General features: G+C 39.5%; 1 protein-coding gene across 4 annotated transcripts; it reads right to left on the bottom strand.

Moving 5' to 3' along the window:
• Window positions 1–344: 344 nt before the first annotated feature.
• On the bottom strand, window positions 345–25,343 carry Ntan1 (N-terminal amidohydrolase 1). 4 transcript variants are annotated; one of them, XM_018012952.2, is made up of 5 exons: window positions 25,135–25,343; window positions 1,436–1,807; window positions 1,181–1,363; window positions 891–1,099; window positions 345–801 (listed from the first exon to the last, which is right to left on the bottom strand). In XM_018012952.2, exons 2-5 carry the CDS (start codon window positions 1,686–1,688, stop codon window positions 514–516), a joined length of 933 nt encoding a protein of 310 aa, XP_017868441.1. In that variant the 5' UTR covers window positions 1,689–1,807; window positions 25,135–25,343; the 3' UTR covers window positions 345–513. The 4 variants fall into 4 exon arrangements, with proteins under 4 accessions (XP_017868441.1, XP_089326844.1, XP_017868440.1 ...); XM_089470718.1 differs by lacking the exon at window positions 25,135–25,343 and adding an exon at window positions 22,157–22,306; XM_018012951.2 differs by lacking the exon at window positions 25,135–25,343 and adding an exon at window positions 18,093–18,541.
• Between the last annotated feature and the right edge of the window lie 62 nt (window positions 25,344–25,405).

Below are 25,405 nucleotides of genomic sequence, written 5' to 3'. Positions count from 1 at the left end.
ATAATGTATAATTTTTTTTTTACTTTCAGATCCATTTATAAGGCGCATTCTAAAATTTGTTGTCGCTATACAGCTACATATATGTATATATACATACATACATATATATATATATATACATACATATATATACGTACATATGACATTCGACATATAATTAACTCAACAATTAAATTGCAAAAGTTTAAGCAGGGCAAAGATTATAAAGTATAAATTAAAGATAGCTAAAGGAGACAGATATAGGTATATATGTATATATACATACATACATGCATATATATATACATATATAGTACACATGTGAATTGACAAATAAAAAAAACAGACAATGCAACCGCATGACATTTTGAGAGCTATGTGATCTATTACAGATATATACATATATATATTTATATATTGATGGAAAACTCTTTTAATTTTCCTATTTTCGCGTTTATAGTTTTTTTTCCATTTCCACTTGGTGTTTTTTCTACTCTTGCGTAACAAACTAATTGCTAAAAAATATAAATCCCTTTAATATCTAACCAAAGTCCAGCAGCCCGTGGCATCGTCGCGCCTAAAGTAACGCGGTCGATTGTCCCTGAAGACGGTGACAGCTGGAAATTGATTTTCCTGTATGAACCGTATGGTCGCTCGCACCTGGGGCGCAAAGTGCGGCGGCTCCACGTCTGGGCTGGAGGACAAATGCTGCAGCAGAAATTCATCTGTTTGCGATAGCCACAGATCGGCGCCGCGCAGCGGATCATAATTGAATGGACCAATGCGCAGCATGCCAAGCGTCGAATCATAGATGTCCAGCACCTGGCGGCAGGTAGAGATTAATAAATTAATATAATTATTCGTGTAAGTTGTCTGTCATCAATTGATGGCAATCGTTCCTGCTGCCCTACCGTTTGTGAGCCCATAAAGATGCGTGCATCGCGCAGCTGTCGATCGGGTCCTCGATCCGGAAAGGATGCTGGAAAGATTTCGCCAGTCTTAATATTGACGCCAACGCCATAAATAATCGGGCAATTGATCTCGCCACGCAGCATTGTATTCAGCTCGCCCACGCAGGCCTGCGTCAAGTCAATTTCAAGATGATGCTTGTGGAATGATTCTAAAGGCGACAGAGACGGGCAGAGAAGAGAGGAGAGAAGTTGAGTTGGAAATACTTGTGACTGAAGTGCTAATTACTCACGCATAATGCTATAGAAGACATCCTCGCCATAGCCCTGCGAGTCCCGATAGCCGCCAATTAGCTGCAATTCGATGCGTCCCTCGGGATAGCCAAGTGCCAGCTCCTGGACACGTGATACCATGGTGCAGACAGCTTCATCCACGCCGCTGCCATCGAAATGCGCCAAGGCAACAGCACCAGAGCCTGGCGGGAGAAAGAGAGAGAAAGCGAGGGTAGTTTAGTTAGTTATACATTTCAATTTCAGCGGCGACTCACCTGAATGCCGCACAACAACAATAATACAGGTGGTGGCATCATCGGCCCCAATGATGTTAATATTCTTGTCATGGGGCGCCGCTGCGGCCATCTCCCGCTGGCCCACATAGAGCAGGCCCACCGGGCCAACGGACTTGGCCTGTATGGAGTGCAGCTGCTGGGCATAATCTCTGTAGACGGGATGCTGCAGGAACAGGCTGTTCGTGTCCATGGGGCAGTCATCCTGCAGCACACCATTCAGCACTAGCACCATTGCTCTTGCTATCCAACGTCTCTGCTCCGCTCTAGTCTCAGTTATTAACGCCTCCGAAGAGCTTCAATTTCAATTACGCCGAGTTCTCTTGGCCCCTTAAGACGAGTAGCAGTAGCCAGCTGTAAGAGAAGAGCATGGAATTGCCCATTATTTGACTTGCAACGCAATCTTCTTCCTTTTCCATGCAGTTTTTTTTTTCCTGCGCTCTTCGCTCTCTGTGCCACAGACAACAAGGAGCATAAAAATCAATTTACGATGCGAGCTCGCCACGAAGATGGCAGCCAAAAGATTTGCATGCTTGATAATAATTTTTGAAGGCAGTGAAAATCCACTGGCAGGAATTTTTTAAACCAAGGTTGGGTGTCGTTTGAATACCCTAACAAATGTTAATGGGGCATATGGATTATAAATAAATATGGAGTGGATTGTGGATGTGTAAGCAAGTTGGGATATATTCATGAAACCTCTTCTAAAACATAAAAGTCGGCATATGGATATCAGATCAAAGTTTTGAAAATTCTAGTTGATTCATTTTGATAATTTTAAATTATATATACTCCATATATATTTTAAAAATTTCATATAAAAATATTGAATACAAGAAATAAAATTATACCCTCTATTTAGTATGACAGCCATACATTACAATTTAAGCTCTAAGTGCTATGAAATAAGCTAACTGAGCAGCTCTAAATATAGCTAAACAACAACGCGATTATTTAGTAAACCTTACTTTATATATTTATACCCAATTCAATATCCGTCTTTTTTATCAACTCTCAGTAGCTGCGTAACAAGCTGCCTACAAAAATGATCATACTCTCTTGCTCTCGCTCTCTCACTCTCCCCAGCTCCTACCTCTTCTATCTCCCTAAGCACATACAATAAATGTAAAAATATGGGTAGCCGTATGCAAGCTGCAGGGCGTTTCCTTTGCCTCACGGAGAGCTGCCAATTCGTTCTCAATGCACTACCTGCACCTGGTCCCCACACTCCACACACTCCCCTCTGGCCCACTCCCAGGAGTCAGGCTCGTAAATTTTCGGCTGGCCCTTGCAATGCTAAATAAAAATGTCATAGCTGTTGCCGCAGGCGATATTATATATTAAGCTCGTTTATTCAGTTTCTCTCGCTGATATACAACATATATATTCTTTGTAAACGAAATTGGTTCCGTTTGTCTGTCCAGAGTGGGGAAGCGAGTGAGGGGAGCGGCTGCCTGTGGTGGCTTGTAAATCTAATAATGAAAAGATACAACAACAATTTTTGAGGCCACACTTTGGGTCAACAATTAGTTCGAGCCGCACACACACATGAAGAAAGCCGTTGCATGTGGCACAGCTCTCGGCTGGCGTCAATTGATGCCAACACCAAAAGTCACAAATGTCACACAAAAGTTAATAACAATTAAGTGACTCTACTGAGCTGAGCAACCGCAATAACAACAACAACAGCAACAACAGCAATGAGACCAATGAGAGCAACAACAAATTAACGATCCGATTGACGTTCTATAATTTAATTAAAATGTCATTTACAAACACTTGGCAAATAGACGAAGATGTGGAGGGAAAGAGAAAGGGGAAGGAGTGAATGAGAGAGGAACAGAGAGAGAGAGATGGAGGCGGAGAGAGTGATAGGGTGAGAGTGAGATAGAGATGGAGAGAGAGATAGAGAGAGAGTGAGACAGATAGAGAGATAGAGATAGAGAGAGTGAGACAGATAGAGAGAGAGTTAGAAAGATAGAGAGAGAGTGAGAGACATAGAGAGAAAGGGATAGATCTTGCAAACACACAACGTTTCAAGTCTCTCGCTTCAACATCGATACGAAGAGGTTAACGGAGAGACAAGGGGAAGGCCAGATAGAGACTCGGACGAAGTGACAGACAGATGGGTGGACGGACTTGCATACGGATAATAAATCCACTAAAAATAAGCATGTAATGGAATACCCAGACAATAAGACAGATTATGTAGAAGTCCTAGACCTTAAGAGAACCATAGAATAGAAGAGACTCATAATAATAGTTATAATAATAATAAATATTCATATACACAACCTTTCAACCATATAAATATAAACATAAACATAAACTTAACTATGCGTGTATATAGTCTGTATAGCTGTCTCTCTATATGTCTCTCTGTCCGTCTGCCCAACTACAGAAGATCATCTGAGTATAAATTTGGTATTTATATTTAAGTAAAACGAAGCTAGGCTCACTTGAGGCTCGGCTGCAATGACCTCTACCTGGCGCCGAGCTCAAAATTTGAGAGCAACTTAGTGATTGAGTAAGAGTCGCCCTATATAAAGGGCAGCAGCTGTAGCATTTCTTCAGTCGCCTAGGCCAGTCGTGGGGGTCAGTCATGCAGTGCAGTAAAGGCAAGTGACGTGTGGTCAGGAAATTTCTGGAGGAAAGGAGGATGAAATACTTGAAGGTAATACGTAGGGGAAAGACTTGGAGGAAAACACCCTGTGCCCGCTCAATAAATAGCTGGCAATTGACTCGACTCGACTCGACACAGACTCAAGATTCGGACTTGGACTCGCGCTCGGACTTGAACGCGTCAACTGCGAATCGCGCACTTTGTGTAATTGAGTTACATATCATTATTTATTTTACCTACACAGTCAGCCAGACGTTGACTAGTTTCAATTAAGCAAATAATATGAGATGAGCTAAAGTTCAAGTGCAAACAGAGAAAAAGCTGAGAGACTGAAAAACAAGCCAAGGCATCATCGTCTCTGATTCATATTTGAGCTGCATTTACAAACAATTGTAGAAAACTAATTCCTCGAGCCGCAGAACAAACAACAATAACTGGACCGAGGGGCCCCAGAAATCGGCCAACAATAACAACACTATTCAAAGTAGCCAATGGAAAACAAAATAAAACAACAATGCCCAAAGCCAAAAGAAATGAAGAATGTTGCAGCTGAGCGTAACCGACTGCATCATACTCGTTCGAGGAGGAGCAGATCAACAATGAATCAGCTGCAGAATTCTTTGATTTTAGCTTTAGATAATATAAGACTTAGATCATATTTATATATAGCTAGTAATGTGTTCTTATGGAATTTCTCATTTAAGATCGATGATAAGGGAATGTCAATAATCTATATAATAACTTGAACTATGAATAATATAGTCTTCTTTCCAAGAGGACAGGACTTTGTCTTCATTTCCTCTATAACTTAGATCAATAGCAACTTCCTCTACAATTTCTAGCTGATTCTAGCTTTAAAACTTTACACCAAGCTGTGGCTAAAAGAGCATCCACTGCATATACAACTAATATGCTCCTCTCGATTGTTAAGCAAACATCTCAGCCCAGCAACAAAAATTCAAGTGAGCCAAGCAAAAGGCAGCGTCTCGACTTTTTGGGGGCATGTTGCAGCGTTGCAGCCTGTTGCACGTTCCTTGCCTTGGCTATGCCTGTTGCATTATGCATTGTTGTTGCCTGTTCCTCTGTTGTTGCTGCTGTTGTTGTTGTTGTAGCCTGGAAGCAATTTAGCCGCGATCATGCATGAATCTTGATTAGATATTCAACGAGAAATAATTTGAAAATGATGACAGTTCGCGATAGGCGAGCGAAAGAAAAGGAAGGACGGCTTGAGATCAGTCGAGAGCGGAGCCATAGACACATATACGGAATATACTCTATATAGCTGGAGGGAGACTTTTTAATAACTTACTGAGACAGTGGGTGGAGCATGGAGTGGAGCCTCATGACAATTGAAGCTGAAGCTTTACAGCAATTCATACTCTTCTAAACTCATAATATACGTTTATGGAATAGCCCTACTGTTAACACAATTGCAGCTGGAACTACTACTAATATAAATGCAGACTAAGCCTTGAGACTATATGTCCTCTAAGTACAATAAAATAAGGAATATCCGCATTCAATTCACAATAACTCCAAAGGGAATCAAGGAAGAGGGGCATATTCCATATGTCATTAGCTAAAAATCTCTACTTTGGAATACCCCTACAAGTACCTATAGCTATAGGTAAACTTTAAAATATACCCGCTAATCCAGCACAGACTCACCCTACTTTCATGACAATTGCCGTTGGATAAGCCATCAAATACTTAAGGCCAAAATCAGCTGGGCTATTGGCCAAAAACGGTTTCCACTGGACGGGCGGTCGTTTGGTTCATTCGCTACGTTCGTCTGGCAGTCAATTCGTGCCACAAGCTTTCAACTCAACAGATTCCACTCATTTGATATCGCTAGGTGGCCAAAGAGTCGCTAACCAAATGAGAGATGCGCCCAATTGTGACTCGACATCACGGCCAAACAGCCCAAAGCGTTATTAAATGAAATTCACGAAAAACTTTTGCTTGCGGCACAGAATAAATTTTCAAGTAAAGTAGCAGCAGCAGGTTGAATAGCTCATAAAATATACTCGAATATTCTCCTATACATATTCCGATTTTAGATAATAAACATATCAGCCCTATATATTTTAATTTTGGATCATTTAATTACTTTCCATATATCTCCTAACCTTGTCTTCCATTATAAATGCAATTTCCTTAACTATATTTCCAGCTCCCCATGCCTAACAATGTTCCTCCTCCTCCAATTTCAGCTCGGAATCACAGTCAAGTGACTGCGATGCCTGTCAACGCTTTGGCTCAGTGCTAAGCAAAAATAAATCAAGTGAAGAGCCGAGCTCAGCCACACAGACAACAGACAGACAAACAGAAAGACAGACAGACAGACAATGGCCCACATTGAGTTGAGTTCTGAGAAGCTAAAGTAAAATGGGAGATACCAAGAGGAGTATCTAAGCCGAAATTCAACTGAAGCTGAATGCACAAATGATCGATGGCAGCCAATGGACAACGTGCTGCAGTTACAACAACAACAAACAAACAGTAACAACAACAAACAGTAACAACAACAACAATAGCAATATGAAAAGATCATAAGCATCAGAAACGTTTCAATTCATTACGCGTGCGACGAGTCTATTACCACGGCTGGGGACCTGGGGACCTGGGGATCTGGTCTGATTGACTGGTCGGTGCAGTTCGTCCGTCCATCAGTCCGTCACTCGCTCGAGATTGGCCCGTTCGACTTTATAACAATCACAAATTATGGGTTTGCGAGCCGCGCAGCGCTGAGAAAATGATCTTGTAGATTTAACACTGATAGCCACAGTGGACAGACAGTACAGTGAATCAATGCGGCAGATTGGACTCCAATATACCCTGTAACTAGCCTCGATTTCAATTAACTATAGATTTATTAAATTATACGGTAATTATAATGGAGAAACAGTCAGTTAGGCAGTTGAATACCCTGTAATTAAACAGTTTCTTAGTGTAAGCAATGCACTTTTGTTTTCTCTGTATGATATTATCATATTAGTATTAAATGATGATTGTTCAAATTCAGCTTTTATTTTAAATTGTGTGGGGTCTTCTATAATAAGGAAATATTCCTATGGTTCGACTGCTGCAGTTGAAGTTAAGAGGCAAATTGGCTAGCTATATCTCTTATAGTTCATGAGCTATATTGGAAAAACGCAAAGGCTAAAATCTATATTTATATATTTTGTATAAGTCTTTAAAACAAACATATAAACGAGATATAATATAATAGAATTTTAAAAAATTTAATACTATAGGCTGTGAGCTGGAAGCTTTTTACCAGAAGCTAAAGAACTCTTAAAAATAAAATTAAGTTGAAGCTGACAATTCTTTTATAGCAGAAACTGATCAGGCGAACCCCTATATAAACTCTGATGTATAGATGCTAGAGTATACGCCCAGCTATAACTTTGTTCTATTTACTGGGTATTATAAACTATGGCATTACGCCGCTGCTGCTGCCGCTGCCGTTGCCTCTGCCGCCAGACTAGACCTGACTCGTGGACCAATCGGAACAGGTTCCATTTAGTTGGCATCAGCATTCTTGGCCGCCACTTGGCCGCATGATTGATTGCCGCTTTGACGAGTCGCTGCCACAGCCGCAGTGCCACTCTGCCACGCTGCCACTCTGCCACTCTGTAACCTGCCACAACTGGATAACTCCAGCAACTGCCAACTGCCAACTGGCAACTGGCTATTCGAATGAATGGCTCATCTTTGTGGCACTCGTTGCTGCTTGTGCTAAAGTAATTTACACCAGAGCCGGACATATTGTACAATGCGGCTGCCGTTGGCCAAGCGTCATGTTCTACACCCAAACTGCCGCTGATCTGACTGCCTCAGCTGCCGTTGTCCCTCTGCTACTCCAACTCCAACTACAACTACAACTTCAGCTCCAGCTGCTCTCTCCCGTCTGTCCATTGTCCCCATTGTCCAGCTGAACATGCGCGCTGCACATTTCAAATTCTTTATGGGCCCTTACACGACAATTGTCAACAAGCGCGAACAAATTTTCGACCAACCGACCGACCGACCAAACGAACGAACGAGCGACCGGTTCTCTGCTTTTGGGGCCTGAGCTCCCTCCTCCCGGCTCCTGCTGCTCCATTCAGCTGATCTTCAGCGGAAATTTCGCCATGCGGTGTCGGTGGGCGGTTTGGTTTGCCTCGAAAATGAAGAAATTGAAGACAAAAACAAGCAACAACAACAGCAACAATAACAACAAAAGCGGCGCACATGTGATACCCTGTACTAAGAATCGCAGGCACAGAGCCAGCAAAACAGCAGAGCTCAACGAGGGTTTTACAATGAGTATATGTGCTCATACCAAGAAGGGAATAGCAGTGCTTTTTGATTTAAAAAAATATATATCATAATTTGATATATCATATTTTAAATATAGTATTAATAATACTAATAGATGCATAACAATATATATGAAATTACTTTCTGTAGAGTCAGACTCATGGATAGCATTATAATAAATAAAAAGCTATGAAGTCCTATTTATATTCTTTTAAATTTATTTAAATCTAAATAAGTAGGATTAGACTAAATTTTAATTATGTACTGAATTCAGTAGATTCAGAATAAGTTCTTCTTAATATTTAAAGATAGTTAGGAATATAGATCATACACATATAAAGATACAATAGAAACCTCCCTAGCAGAGTGGGAAAGCTTAAAAGGGAACACAGGGAATGAGAGAGAGGGAGAAAGAGAGCAGCGCAAATACAGCAAGAGAGACAGATAATAAGAGATAAGGAGTGAAGGAGAGAGAGTAAGAAAAGAGAAAGAGAGAGATTGACAGAGAGCGAGAACGAAAGAAAACAGCGACAAAAGTTGAGCCAGCTTCCGGGTTCGTGATTTTCGTTTTGTCCTCTGCCGATGTCAGTTGTTGCTGTTATTGTTGTTGTTGCTGTTGTTGTCAGTTGCTGCTGCTGTTGTCAGTTGCAGCAGTTGTCGTTGTCATTGTTTTGTACACATTTCATGGCCATAAAAAAAATTTGTGAACTACTTGGTTAAATTTTTTGGGGGAAATTGTGGAAAAACGTTTTCGAACATTTCGAAACCCCAAAGGAAACTCCTTACAAAGGCTAACTTTTTTTTTTGGACTTGTTGCATTGTTTTTGTTTTGTTTTTGGCTCGAGCAACTGACAATTTAATTTGACCAGAGGACCGGAGGATCGAACGCTCGCCTATCTATAGAAGGAGTATTAAACGTGACTGCCAATTGACTTCCATTCAATTTTGCTAAGGCACGCAAATATCGTGAGGCTCCGACTGCATTTCTACCTGGCTACCTGGAAAACAAAACAAAACAAACGAAAGTTTCGATTTCGTGTTGAACTCCATAAAATTTGTTATTGCAAAACTAGAAATTGCAATTGACGACATTTGTGGCCAACTTCTCTTCAGTTGGCCCAAGCATCGGCTGAGCATCGCGAAACAATTAAAACCGGTTTCAAGACTCGTTGACGGCTTACTGAATGAGCTCTAATTAGAATTGAATTTCGTGCAATTTGTGGCAGAGGGCGGTGGCATTAGCTAATGCTCACCCGCAGCTCGATGAGTTCAATTGAAAGATCTTCAATTACGGCCACAGCCCGTCCGCCCGATGATTAATGATGTGCGGAACGTGAAATATTCATTATACACTCTATCTGTCTCTCTCTATCTCTCTCTCTCCTTCCCTCATCAATCTGAGCAAAATTAATGCGAAACGAGCGATCCAATAATCGTCGCTGGTTACTTAATTAGAACAGCGATGATCGATTTATATATTATTTATATATATACACATATATCTGTATATATGTCTAAATTGATGTAAATATCTAGAAATTAGTTAGTTCATTCCTTAATTATTATACATTAGAGCAAGCTTTATTTTATAATGTTTTCAGATATAATCGAAGCCCATTGAAAATGGAATATTATGAAACAAAATACCTATAGCTATGTACATTTATCATATATGTATAATATTAGGTATACCATTTAGAAATATATTGAAATAGATTCAATTTCTAAAGCATTTATAAATATCTGTTAGTTGGCTATAATTATAGGAATTATAACTGTCAATTAGGAACTGCAAGCCGTTATGACATTTTTACTGCTATTTTTCTCATAAAGTTTCCACAGACTTTGTCTGGAATTTGATACCGGATATTTGTTGTTTAAATTTGCTGATGTGATTGTAGTCTGGATATTATTATCATTAATGTTATTAGAGAGGTGTCTATTACTAGACCTACACTACACATTTGATATGAATTGAAGATTGTTTAGTCTATAGTTGGATCATTTCTTTATATGCTGTCTAGTCGTTCAATATAAACATTCGTAACTTGCCTTCTTTCTGGAATTTTCTTTCAGAATCTGATAGAAAGCCTTTATTATCATTTTATGAGGAACGCTTTGATATACTATACATAGTATAGTATGTACTGGCTAACTGCTTTGTTTTCAGTATGTATACAATTCCGTTTCTACTAAAAAAGATCATCTCGACATTACAGATGATATTACAAGCATTTAAAACACCATTTTCGGGCATTCACAAGAGTTTTTCGTTTTCTCTTGCGCTAAATAAGGAAATTCGCTTTTACAAGCGCAAATTTCAGAGTTACACAAAAAACAAAACACACACCAATACTAAGAAAGGAGGCAAAATAAAAAGGTTTTGCATATAGAAAAGCAACGCGCTAAGTACACATAGTACATATCTTTCCATAAGCAACAACGATCGCACAAGGTTTGGGTTGTTGTTGTTGTTGTTTGGCTGCTTATGCAAATGCAAATGCTGACTTTACTATATGTGTGAGTGTATGTATGTGTGTGTGTGTGAGTGTGTTGTTTGTGTGTGTGTATGTAGAGTGTGCGTAAAAACGTTTTGCGCCTTTTGTTCACAATGGTGCGACGTTCGTTGTATGCTGTGGTTGTTGTAGGTTGTTCATTGCTGTTGTTGTTGTTGTTGTTGTTGTTGTTGTTGTTGCTGCGGCTGCCTGCTGCCGATTCCAAAAGCGCTCGCTGCCGTCATGTCCAGTAATTAGCATAGCACAGAGTCGCATTTGTCTTCGCTACTTGTTGTTGTTGTTGTTGCTGCTGTTGCGACTTGACAACTGCGGCGCTTTGTTTGTCTGCCATCTGCTGGCCCCTGTCGAACAGCACCCCCCCAGCCCCCAACCCCCCACACACTCCAAATACACATCGCGTGGGTTGTTGGTCTCATCAAATATTGTCACACGCTGCATTTGGCATTTGGAAGCTAAACGTCTACTGCAGCTGGTTGCGTCCAAAGACTTCAGCAACCTATAGCAGCTATTATTGGAACTATTCAACGACCATAAATTTAACTGAAATTTTCAGCATAGTTAGTGTGCGATGTTCGAAAGTGAATTAGATAATCATAACACATTATAATTCATGATTGCAAATATTATAATGAATTATGTTTGGGTAGATGTGTATGTGAACACTCTGGAAATATAACAAAACTGTTGCATAATAGCTAGAATATCACTTAATAGAGAGGTATGAGCGCTTAAAATGTTTATAGCCTATATATTAGCTTATTAAGAAACCCTTTTAAGATAATGAATTCTATTGCAATTTTGCATAATATAAAACATTAAAAGGAACTGTTAAGCTTGGCTATTCCATATAAGCAAACAACAGAAAGAAACATTTTAAAATAATATAAAAAAGTATAATAGAGTTCTTAACTCCAATGAAATCATCTCGAGCAGATTAACATTAAAGAGATCATCGGCTTAGCTCCTTTTTCAATAAACTCCACAGACAGCCCAAAGGTCTTTTCTCAAGGCAGCCTTAAACCTTAAACCTTTCACGCCCATACAAATTTCCTTTCGCTTCGAAGTTGTAGCAATTTCAGAGCAATTAAAAAATTCGGGTAATAATAATAAAAATCAAAACACTTTTCTAATAAGCATAAAGTGGGGCAATAGTTGTTCAGATTTCGCGAGGCGATTTGATGTTGGTTTTCTTTTGCAGTCGGTTTTTTTTCTCGGTTTTTTATTTGTTGTCTGATGCGCCGCCAGCAAATGAAAATGCGCCATGTTAAACGTGGGCTCATTTTTGTTTTTATGGCCAAGACAACACACTCACACACACACACATACACACACACGAGACAACATGCACAGCAGTTCGACTGGCATTTACAACATGCCTACAACGTGGTAATGGCAGCCCCACAGCCTACAACTCAGCCTCTTCCAACAGTGTCCGCCTCCTCTCCAACCTCAGCCGGCTTCGGAGCCTCTACCTCTGCCCCTATCTGAGCTGCAGCCTCGGCCTCCTGCGCCACCTCAGCCTCTACATCTCAGCCTCCTCCTCAGCTGCTCAGCCTCCACCACAACCTCATCTGTGTAGTGTGTGGCGTCTTGGAATACCAAATTTTATAGCGGTACACTGTAAAATATTTTACCACAGCCCCAGCGTCGTCGAGGAGGAGTCAGTATTTTTTCTCCTCTCTTTTTTTTTTTTTTTTTTGGATTACGCTACGTGCGGGGGCGGCTGTGGTTTGTGTTGTTGTTGTTGTTGCTGTTGTTGTTTTTATAGCCGCCCAAGTTTTCACTCTATGGCGACCGCCTCACAGCAACAGCCATATTCATTGCAATGCATGCGGCACTATAATTTATAACAACAACTGAATAACACTGCCTAAAGGCGCACCACGAAAATGCCCAATGCCCAACTTCAAACAGCGAATCGCTAACTGCAAAATGCGAACTGCCAACTGCCAAATGCTGAGAGCTGCGAGCCGAGAGCTGAAAGCTAAAAGCTAAGATCTGCGCACTGCATTCAGCATCTCCAAAGTCGTACGCGCTGCTGCGTTCCATCCTTTGTGGATAAAATTGCAGGGCATTGTTTGAATTTTCCCTCTTTTCTATTCCTTTTTTCTATGAGTTTTTGTATACTCTAATCGAAAATGGGGAAGGACAATAAGAATATGAAGAGAGAGCGAGTAAGAGCGAAAGGGAGAGAAAGCGTAAAAAGGAAGCCAACGAGAGAGAGATAGAGGGTGAGATAGAGATAGAATTAGCTAGACAGATTATGAAAGATAGACAGGGATGGAGATAGTGAGCGAGAGCAAATAAAGGAGACAGAGCACTGTATCCCTCTGGTTCCTCTTTACCTCAATTTCTCTTTCTCTCTCTCACAGAGGCTCTTAGAGCCACACAGCATCAAAAAGTTAAGTCAGATTGGAAGGACAGAGACGTGAAATAATAACAGAATAATTAACTAATTAAAATGAGAATCACATAGACCAATTTATTAAAAGTAATATTATCTATAAGACCTTCAGATGAGATTAGTTTTCTCAAAGTAAATAAAATAGAAACCTGACTGTTTGTTTGAACAGCTCTTTTGAAGAGTATAACAATTTCGTTGAATTCGCACAGAAACGTAGCGCTTTTCTTAGTTTTCATTCATCTCCCCCTGCCTAACTGCAGTGGTGCTCACCTGCCCCCGCCACCGCCCCCACCCACTGTGCAGAGAGTCGAGTGGCAGGCACGCCTCTATCTGCAATGTGCGATCTATTGCGACGGTCGCTTTCCTTTGAGCGGTACAGAGCCAATCTATGAAGGGGCAGAGGCAGAGAGGGGAACGGATAGCAGCAGTAGGAGTACGAATAGAAGACTGAAGCTAGAGCTAGAGCTGGAGCTCTGTTTAAACGGAGAGATTGATAGCAGTTGACGTCTGTGGCTTTGGATTTGGGTGCATTCACTGACAAAAGTCTGTGAATAGTGAATAGTGAATAGTGAATAGTGAATACATTTATGATATGCCAGGTGAATTATGGCGAACGTAAGGCTGCTCCATTTGATCTGAATAGGTCGCATCGCAAACAGAGAGAGAGAAGGAGAGAGAGAGAGTGCATGCGGGAGGGAGAGGGCAACAGGTTTAGCTATAGCTCAACTCTCCTCCTGCGCTCTCTTGATTTATAGGAAGCGATTGTGCGTTTTGCAAATTACGACAACGATGTCGGCAGCTCTTGAGTGTGTGTGTACGTGCGTGTGTGTGTGTGTGTGTACTCGTTATTATTAATAATAACTGAGTGCAACATCATCATCAACATCATCATCATCATCTGCAGCAGGATGAAGGTGCATGCCATGTCTTCGCTTGATTGAATCTTTTATGTGTGTCTGCGGATTTAGAAGCAAAACGTTGACCAGAGCATTGAAATTAAATATTTATTAAATTGTCGACAGCAGCAGCAGGAGCAGAAGGAGCAGCAGCAGCAGCAGCAGGAGCACACAATGGCATATAAATCAGCTTAAAAACTATTCAATGAATATTCCAATCAATGGCCAACCAACAACACTTTGTCTGCGCCTCCAACACAAGGCGAGCAGGAGGCGAGCAGGAGGCAGGACTAAGCTGATGAGCTTTTACACAACAGAAACTGACCTCTGCTACATATGCAGGAAATTAAATTTCATTTGAGCTGCCTTTTTGAATAAATATATATAAGATTTATCTACTTAAAATGGACTATGCACAATAGTAAAAAAAATAATAATAATAATATTTATATATATATATATAATATAGAAATATTAACTATAATTACCACGTACTTGATCTTAGGTTGAGTTTAGCAAATCATTGAAATTATGTAAATCAAATGAAAGGAATAAAAGTGAAGCTGCACTTGTCGAGTTTTAATTGAAGCCATCAAGAAACAAATTGCTGTCTGGCTCGGCATAAAATTTTATGCTTGAGCTCAAATTAAATGGCTCCACTTTTCTCAAAAATCTACACACATACGTATATACATATATTGAACATATACGCCAGGACAACTGATGAGTGGAAGCTGCTGCTCGTCCACCTTTTGCTACTGTCTTGCGGGCAGGTCAGTCAATGGCCTCGGGTTACATTTGAGCAATTTCGACTAGGAGGCAGATTTTGCTTTTGAAAAGTACAAATTGAGGTGCAGAGGCAAGACTCAAGTGGGTGAGTGTGCGTGTGTATCCGGGTGTGGGTGTGGGTCTCTGGATTGCAAGTTAGTTTAATTAATTCAACATCGAAGACTGTAAACATGGCCCGACAACAAACTGCAGCTTGACAGTTTACCTGAAAGAGGTGTATATGCTAGGCACTTGTCGTCAGTCAGTTGAATAGACATAACAACTTCTCTACCTCTCTCCATCTCTCTCTCTCTCTCTCACTTTGTTTCCACCTGACTCTGTACACATAAACAAAGCACAGAAAACCAAAGAACTTTGACTTCTTTGACCCGCCGGAGACTAGAGATGCTTCAATTAGCACTTTGGACACAGATATTAGTAGCAAAGAAGACAGAAAGGCAACAAGAAAACAGGCAAAAAAAAAAAAAGGAAAAAAATCAACACATAGAAAGGTAAACACAGTTACTCACACAGATTTAATAGCATCTTCATCTCTGGCGGCACATAAAACACTGAAAAGCTTAAACCCTACGCGCTGAGGGCAGCTGCACCATAAAACATCTTTGAAATACATATAAATGTAGACTAAAGTAAAAACTAATTACGAACAAGTCATAAAAATAAAACACAAATCCCAAACAACCAAAGTGCGAGTCAAATGGTGTTGCTCAGCTTCACTTAATGGAGTTTTACTGTACAAAATTATGCGACATATAAGATGTACATATATCTATATAGATAGAGATAGAGAGAGAGAGAGAGATAGATACATCTCTATCTGTAGGTATATAGCATATAAAGGGATGTTTGAATATATGATAGCATGGCAGATCTATCTCTATATGAATACTTTTTTGGAAATGACTCTTCAATTTTATATAGACCTATTTGTCAAGGTCTGTCTCTGCCAATATCAGCCAGTATATATTATTCAAAAGTTTCATATTAACAGCTATCATATTATCTATGCATCTATATCTAACCTATATATATACATCAATGAATCATCGAAAAATCTGTAGAACAGGTATATACAGACAATATATAAATTGTATATAAGCTATATAGTAAGCACCCATATATACTTTTGAAAAAAAGAGGCACTTTCTTGACTGATAATCAAATATATATTTCTATATATTATTTATTATATAAAATTTATCAATTTTCGTTTGATTCATATGTATGAATCAACAAAATTTATAAATTAAAGCCTCTACAATAAATAACAATACTGATAAACCTTAATATATATAAATAATATTATTTACATGTATTATAAATAATTTTTGATGATTTTAAGAAATAAATAGTACAATACAAGTACAGTAATACTATAATTTTTTTAGTCAGGAAATTGGCAAATGAATGTGAAAAGACATTCAAGAAAAAATAAAATTAATTATGAAATGGAACTGAAAAGAAGAATAAGAACGAACAACTTGAATATGCATAAGAAAAGTAACTAATGTAATATGAATAATTTATATAATATACAGTGAAATGTGGCTATGACTAGGCAAATGTTTCAAAAGACTCTACTGAAAAGTGAGATTTTATTTTCAATTATAATAACAACCTAATCAAGCTGATCTTTTCGAAGTTTTCCATAGATCGACTACAGTTGACTATATATATATAAATGGAATATATATATATATATATATATATATATATATATATGTATATATATATATATATATATATATATATATATAATAAATATTAGTATTGAAAACATGAGATTCTATGGTTATAGTCTATGATCTACTTAGACAATCTATTGATCTTTTCAAGTGCTTCAACGATAAATAATATAAATCTTTTTCTTACAATCTTACACCAAATTCATGTGAAACATATTTCATATTTAGTTATTTAAAGCATGATTTCTTTATACAACTATATTTTATGAACTGCAAATGTATTTTTAGTACAATCAACGATAAATTTATAAACAGAATTGCTTCCCATATAAATCTTTTGATTGCCAAAATCTACTGTCACATATTTCAAATATGGTTTATCTTGTAGCATTATAATTTTATTTTATGATCTGTTGAGCTATCAGATTTTATGATTTAAAGGGTTTTCGTAGTTAGATAGACAGACTAACTTATGTCTTATGCGCTTGTATTATTTTTAGATTAACTAATATTGATCATAGTTAGGGTTAGCCAACTCTGCCTGATTGATCGTCGCTGTTACCGATGCGATGCGGCGATGCGGCGATCGTCGATCGATTGCGAGTGGATCGGTCAGTGAAATAAATTGTTGCTACACGTATAAGACATCGTGTACGACAAGTTAAGACAACGATCAATGCGCCTCCGAGCTTCGAGAAAGCCAAAAGGAGCATCGGCCACAGAGCATCATGCGGTGCCATGCCACATCGCAGAACAGCCACTTGGCAGGAAGAGAGGCAGATGCAGCATGGCATGGGCATGGAATGGAATGGTGCATGGGGCATGGGTACGATAGAAGGCAGACTCTGGTATCTTCTCTCTCACTTTGCGCGTGTGTGTGTGTGTGTGTGCGTGGACATTATTGCGCAGTGTCTATATCATTAATTAATTTAATCACTTCTACATGATTTCGTTGTACGCTGCCAGCGGCTTTTGTGGCAAGCATTATTAATATTGAAAACTGATTCTCTAAGGGGCATTGGGAAAGCCCCAAACGCGTAATCTAAACAAATATTCAATATGAAAATTATATATATGTATGCAGCATCCCGTTCCAAAATAAAAAAAAATATAAAAACAAAAACCTAATCAATGCCGCAAGCAGATTTATGAATATACAACGTATGTTCGCTTATCAGTGGCGAGAGCGAAGACTGATTCAAAAAGCAAAGACTTTTAAAATAAATTTTTTATGATCGTTTTTTTTTTTGGTTCGTATAGCGATAAGAAATCGAACGAAAACTGAGCAACTGAATTCAAAATCAGATCCGAATATGCGTTTCGAGCTCACTTTCAATTTTTCTAAAGGAAGAAGCTGTCTTATCTCTCAAATGGGAAACCAAAATAGATGGCGCATATTTTTTATTATGCTCAACACTTACGTTCGTTTCCAGTTCTCAGTTATGGGCACTTTTGATCATTGATAAGATTTATTGAGCTGCATCTGCTTACTGTTTTTTTTTTTTTTTTGTTTTTATATGGTATTCTTTAAAATTCACACAGCTTATGCACTTTTGTGCATGAGCCGACGGCTATTTAATTTTCTCACTGTGCGACGCACTCGGATATTTGTGGGGCGAAATGCGAATTTTTTCAGCCGAAGGCAACAACAAACTTCAACGGCGACAAGAACAACAATAATAACAACAACTACAGTAGTAGTAGAATAACTCAACTCTTTCTGTAATCCGCGTGTCGCGCTCAACGTTCATGGGCTCCAAAAACCGGACTGAATCGCTGCGTCTTGAGGCTGTGACTGAAGCTCAAAACTAAGTCGAATTGGCGTCGGCGTCGTAGTCGTGGCTGCTGCTGCTGCTACTACTACTGCTACCTCCCAACCAACTGGTCAGACAGAGAGCGCATGCTTGCTGTCGCCGGCAACAACACAAAGTAACTCATGCAGCCACAGCTGCGCTCTCCTACGCTCAAACGCGCTCTCTTGGTCCGTGACTTAAGCACACGCGCTCAATTGCTCACGCGCTTACACGCTCTTCTGCTCTCTCGCTCGGGCTTATGCTTAAGCATGCGCCTGTTGCTATCGCACACTAATGCACAAGCCTTTGCCGGCGAGCTTCGAAAATGTAAGGAAACAGTTAAATGTAAAGCGAATTCAAATTTGAATTTAAATGTAAATAAAGAGAGCTCGTGGTGCTGCCACTTAACAAGTTGATAAATAACTTATTAAATTAAAAAAAAAAAAATCATTTTACAAATATAGGCTATGCAAGTAAAAAAAATTTTACTTTTAGAAATTTTACTTTTAGAAATATATAAAAAGGTCAACATTTTCAGCTATCTGGCAGCCTCGCCAGCTGAGTGTAAAGCCAGCATAAAGGAAGCCTGGCGCTTAGAGCTGGTCTCTTTGAGCTGCATGGACATGCATGTGCGACTGAGATGGCTGATGCAGCAACACGTGCTCTTATCAGTTGAGTGAACTAAGCGCAAATTGAGTGGAAATCTGAACAGACAACTGATAGCAATCGACTTCGGCTCGTTGGAGTCATTTTGTGTTCGTTGAGTTTGAGCTAAGTACGCCTTGGCTTATTATTTTTTTTTATTTTATACTCTTCGTGTGTTGTTTTTGCTTAATTTTATTAGATGCTGGTGCAGTGCAGTTGTGCTTGCTGTCGTTGCTGTTGTTATTGTTATTGTTGTTGTCTGCGGTCATTCGTCCAGCTGGGGGTTGCATTTGGCCAGCAGCCACGTTGGCCACTCACAGAGCTCTAATTGGTCAGCAGCAAACATTTTATGTGCCAGACAACGGGCCACTTAAAACCAACACAAAAGCCCCTATTCGAGAATTATGTGAGAAGGCAGCAGAAATGTGTAGAGCAAGGGCAGGGGGGTTCATAATTTATCAATCGACTTTATATGATATTGAAATGGACTAAAGTGTTGGAGTACTGTGTGAGAGCGGCAAAGGGTTGAATTATTTGCATTAAAAATCTCGCTATAAATAAACAATTTATGTACAATAAAAAACTTCTTTGCTCTCTAAATGTGAATATAATAATTTGAAATAATAAGACCTTTATTCAATTGTGAAATTATATTAATATCATATCAATGAGCCACTACACTCTAAGACTCATCAAGCTATAGAGCTTATAGCTTATAAGAACTCGACAAAAGTGCAATAGAGTAAGCCCTAGAATAGTAGAGTAAGTATATTGAATAATCAAATGATATATGAAACACCACACTGAATATTAACTAGGGAACTAGTCCATTTTGCAAGTCATAAGATGAGATATGTAGCTATTCCTATTGTTAAGCGATTTGGTCAAATTACCTCAATTAAATCTGGACGGAGCTCTTGACGTAACATTCAACGAAACTGACTCGATTAGAAAAACTTATTGGGAAGTGCAAGCGATTTAAAAGCAATTTGCATGGCCTATCATTTGAAGTTACGTAAAGCTTTAATTGATATATTGATATATATGTAGTGGCAAAAATAAAACTATACTTTCCTGCTATATAATTTGTAAGCAAAGACTAAATAAAATATGTTTGCATCTATTTAAAATATGTTATATCATAAACTGTGAGTAGAAATTTGGCTTCAAATATATACGTATATATAGGACGAAATTGTAATTTCCTATATAAATTGTTATCTAAAATTAGTTCTATCTAAATTGTATTTTCTTCAATTTGGAATAATTCTTCAAACTATATACAAATTCTTTTTGATGGCATATACATATATTTAATACATCTCTCTATACTACTTTCCATGTTGTATTTTATATTCTATCTAAAAAGTCATCAGCTATTATCCGACAGCTTCTTTAAATTTGAATTGCCCGCCCCAGGAAACTAATCAAAATTTAAGCACTTTGGCAGCCACCTGAACAATTGCCAACTTTATCAGAGATGCTCCAAGAGCGAGCGAGAGAGAGAGAGAGAGAGAGAGAGAGGAGGATGCAGAGCTCCAACTGACCAAAGTCCAAAATGCCCATTACGCACCGCTGTGAGATTGTAATCTAAGATCTCGTTATTGGAGCAGGGATTTAATTAGACAAATGTGCGCAATTTGTAATCCCATTTTTCAGCTGACGACCAACTTGGAGAAAAGCCAAGTGTAAACTTTTGGTGTTGAAAGAGACAGAGAGAGAGAGAGGGGGGAGGGGTGGTCAGATTGATAGAGATGGCGATAAAATTGGTAAGGAAAATGGGAAAATGCGCAAAATATGTGCAAATGTGCAGCATGTGGACAGTGGTCATTATTTTAGTTACGGGGCAGGTACAACTTACGAACTACTATTTGGCAACGAGAGAGGTGTGTGTGTGTGTGTGTCAGCAGGCGGTCCATGTTCAGCATGTTCAGGCACAAAAGCAACGACACAAAAAATGAGATTTGCTGACCAATGGTCATTAAAGCACATTTACTATGTGTGGCCGGGGACCAGGGCCAGCGTCTGCCTCGGCTGCTGCGCGGCGGTGGCATGCAACCAAATGAGGCAGCCAGCCAGGCAGGAAGCAGCTTGGCAGCAGACACTTTTGGCTTTGGCCAAAGACAAGCGATCAAATCGATGCCGAAATTAATTTATCTGCTCGCTACCTAAATTTGACAAATTGCAAATGTATTTGAAATTGACTGCAGAAACAGAAACAGAGACAGCGACACAGACACATAGAAAGAGGGAGGAGCGAGTGAGAGGGAGAGAGACAATCTTACTATTAATGCAGTCAATTAATCTTATCAAGCTGTGAACTTTTGCGTAGATTTTTTACATTTTACATGCCTAGGCAGAGCGAGGCGAACGGGCGGGGCGAACTTTACAGCATTTGGTGGCGCAGCATCCACTTGATTGCGCTAATTGGACGCGAATGATGGGGCGCAGCGCGTGATATACATATACATATACAGCGAAGGAGGGGGGGTAGAGCCAAAGGGGGAACAGAGCAAACGATGATGCGGCTGCTCCATGATGACAAGATTTTCATTCATTCATAAAAAATAATATTTAACTCGTTCAATGAGGCAACAAATGAGAGAAACAAAATACGCTGACCGACCGGAAGTTCTTATTCTTGATTGCCAATTGCTAATTGTTCGAGAATTATAGTGAGTGAGTGTGTATAAATAGATGGGTGAGTGTGTGTGTGGGTGTGCATGTTTTCCTAGAAATGGGTGTCATGCTATGAGAAATGCTTAAAGAAATTGATACAATATCTGTATATATCAAGATTTACTCAACTTGATGAGAATCACATAGAAGAGCAAACATTAGCTAAACGACCAGACGTAGACAAATGGAGCATGAGAGTCAGAGAAAGGGAGTTAGATTGATATGAGTTGGAAATGAGGACTAAGGAAATTTTAATCTAAGTCCAAGGGAGTTTACTTTCTTTATAGAAAACGGGTTTTGTATTTGGGTGTTAAATGGAAAGCCTTCAAATAATAATATATTGATATATTTCACAAAAACTAACTTACAATGTATAAAAATTGTTTAACCGTCTTAATCTTGAATAAAAATCGTATATAATGTGCTAATAGGGATTTTATTATAAAATAACCATGTTTTGTATTTTGATAACAGTTAATACACTTTCAAATTTGTCAGATTAAAAATCGAAAATTTGGATAAGTAATGCGCAGTCTACTAAGCGACAAAGGAAGTTCGCTTTGAAGAGTGAGAGAGCGAAAAGGAGATACGAATCTTAGAGAGGTAGTCAGAGAAAGGGAATGAACGAAAGTACAAGGATGAGAGAGAAAGGCAGGCGGCAAATAATCAGAGACAAAAGAGGAGACACGACACATCAGAATATAAGATGAAACAGTCCGTGAAGAGGGCAAGAGATACAAATATAGATAAAAAGAGTAAGAAAGAAAGACGGAGAGAAAGAGGGAGAATACTCTCCTCAAATTATGTGTGAGATATGGTAAGAGAAAGGGCCAGAGAATTGCCCTGTGGGAGAGCAAAAGTGAGTGACAACATGAGATAGAGTGTTTGCAAGTATTTTAATGTGTGTGCGCAAACTCGTGTTTGTGTGTGTGTGTGTAGTTTATAGCGCTCAAGTCAAGTTCAATAGTGTTAATTGAAGCAAAGGGTTTTCCTCTACAGTGACAAGCCGCAGCATTTCCGTTTTGCAGTTGACGCAGCTGCTGCTGTTTGTTGCTGTTGTTGTTGTTGTTGTTGCTGCTGCTGTTGCTGGCACAGTTCGTTCAGTTGAACGCCTCGCCGTTGCATTTATTGAGCTGGGCTTCGGCTTGGTTCAGAGTTCAAATGCAGGCAAAAATATGTAAATGCAGGGCGCTTGCGTGTCGGGTCTATGGGGGGGTCTGATTTGCTTTTACTTCTTGGTTCTAAAGCGATTACAAGGCAACAACAACAACAACAACAGCAACAATAACTGCAACAGCAGCAGGAGCGGCAGCCACATCAATTTCGGGCACTGGGAACGGGTCACGAGGTGGCGCAGTTGAGACTTTGTAGATGGAGGCGGAGCTGAGCTGCAGTCTAAACGCTTGTTAAAGGGCGCGCTCGAAATTGAGGCGCTTATTGCTGCCGCCGCTGCTGCTGCTGCTGCTGTTGCTGTTGCTGTTGCTGCTGTGTGGTTTAGCAAGCAACCGCAAAAACAAATCAACCATGCAGGCAAGAAGACAGCTAGTCAGCCACTCAGCCAGTCAGCGCGAAAATCCAAATTCGATTTGCAATTTTCGCGAGCTGAGTAAACAATTTTGAATGAAATGCAAGGCCAAAGCCAAGCGGGTGGGGGCAAGCGGAAACTCTGAGCCAAGTAGATGGAATGGTTTGGCATGTGTTGATTTGCAATTTCATGGCAGCCACAATTTGCACCTCATCAACTTTGGCCAAGTTGAAGATGATCTTCCCCATCTTTCTCTTGCCTTGCCAAATCGTTCAATCAGTTGAGCCAGAGGTTTTGGGCCAAAAAGGTTGGCACGTGCAACCGGCAGGCAAGAAAAACAAAAATTACAAAAAATGTGTCCCAAATAGTCAAGCAAAAATTTCTCTATCAAGCAACCAGGAAGTGATAATAACAGCAGCAACAACAACAACAACAACAGAAATATTGAGTTAAAATTGCTTAGATAAATAATGCATATCTCACGCACTTGAACCTCAGCTTTGAACCTCAAAGAAGATGCTACACAGTCAACTCTATCTACCTCTCTCTCTCTCTCTGTCTCTCTTCCTCTCTCCATCTTTGACTAGCTTTGGTCAAGCGTTTTAATGAAGAGGCCCAGATCCCATGGCCAGCACCGTAAGTAGCCCCCAACAATGGACGCTTCAGGCCAATTTAATGCGGCTGCGTGTCTTTTCGACTCTAGCTGGCATTTTTTCTGCTTTTCGATTTGGCGCGATTGCGCGCCGAACGTTCGATTTAATTTAGCGGCAGCAACTGCAGCGAACCCACACAAAAGATTCATTAAGTTTTCCGTTTGGCGTGGGGGCGTGGGGGCGCGGAGGGCTCTTAGATTTTCTCCTATTTACTTTTCCCAAGATCAACTTGCCTGCGGCTCAAAAGATTTGCGCCAAATTGACTGCATGGTCTTGGTCTTGGTCTGGGTCTAGGTTTTGGCCTGGTCTGGTCCGGTATAAGCTGCAATTGAATGCCTACCTTAAATACGCTTACAAAGGAGATATTACGAGTTCGTGAAGCAATATGTGCATCGTGATAGAAGAGATGATTTCATCTTTATTAGCATCAGCTAAGACTTAAAATGCTTCAGATTGCATGATGATTATATGCTTCAATCACAACTAAAAAGTTTCTAGGGTACCCTTGAACTTATACTAACTTCGATTTATATTTATTTTTTCTATTTATATCACTATGCTAAATTTTTCCAATAAAAAACCAAGTTTAGTTATATTTAATTAACAGCTCGCCGAAGTCCTTAAATAACAAGGGTATTTAAGCTTCGTTAAGGCGAATATGCTTTTCTCTCTGTCTTTCTCACTCACTTCTATTACCGTTGCATTGATGCGGCGCCGATAGACGCTGTAGCTGAGCGCGGCGAAATGGATTCATTAAATACAAATTTTAGATTTTCGGTTTTCGGTTCTTTATATGTGTGCGTGAGTGTGTCATTTTGGTGGCCCACATCGGCAAGACAAAGTCAATGGCTGTGCGCCCTTTTGGTTTAATTAACAACGCATTACAAATTACAATTTCTGCTTAAGCAATAAAATTTTGGTTAATGAGCACAGGCAACGGCACGCAACAAAGGCGAAGACAGCTGCCGCACACCCTCGAAATTTACAATTATGAAATAGCTATGGTCTTTGGGGAAATGACACCACACGCACACATACACGCATGTATTCACTCTAAGACAGAATAAATATAGTACATTAATCAAGGGTTAAGCAGTTTATGGCAAATCGAAAACAATGCTACTGCAGGCTTTGTTATTGTTTGGTTTTGAGTGGCGGCATTACTCACCTGTATTTTTGCATATCACACTTATCACTGTTTTATGTTTATATATATTGACATACGCACTTTGCACTCTGTTGTTAGAATTTGTATTTTAAGCTCATAGTTAGTTATATTTACTTGTTTAGCTAATTTTTATTTGTTAGCTGCAATATCACGGTATATAGTCCAGTTCGGCACTGTGTGACCGTAGCGTAATAATTATTAAACAGCTGTTGCTGTCACGCGGACTGTGGCGGTCGGCCGATAAAGCATAGAATTAATGCTACATTAACAG

This window comes from Drosophila arizonae, chromosome 5, assembly GCF_054131065.1.
Source record: "Drosophila arizonae isolate 15081-1271.41 chromosome 5, UAZ_ARI_1.0, whole genome shotgun sequence".
In the NCBI taxonomy this organism is placed as follows: domain Eukaryota; kingdom Metazoa; phylum Arthropoda; class Insecta; order Diptera; family Drosophilidae; genus Drosophila; species Drosophila arizonae.
This window is presented reverse-complemented; position numbering and strand designations above follow the sequence as displayed.

Excerpts from the sequence above, each read along its gene's own strand:
- Ntan1 (XM_018012952.2), bottom strand. The coding sequence starts at position 1,688 with ATGGTGCTAGTGCTGAATGGTGTGCTGCAGGATGACTGCCCCATGGAC. Across the intron at positions 1,100-1,180 it reads TGTCTTCTATAGCATTATGC|AATCATTCCACAAGCATCAT; the intron begins GTGAGTAATTAG and ends TGTCGCCTTTAG. Across the intron at positions 802-890 it reads TCTTTATGGGCTCACAAACG|GTGCTGGACATCTATGATTC; the intron begins GTAGGGCAGCAG and ends ACCTGCCGCCAG.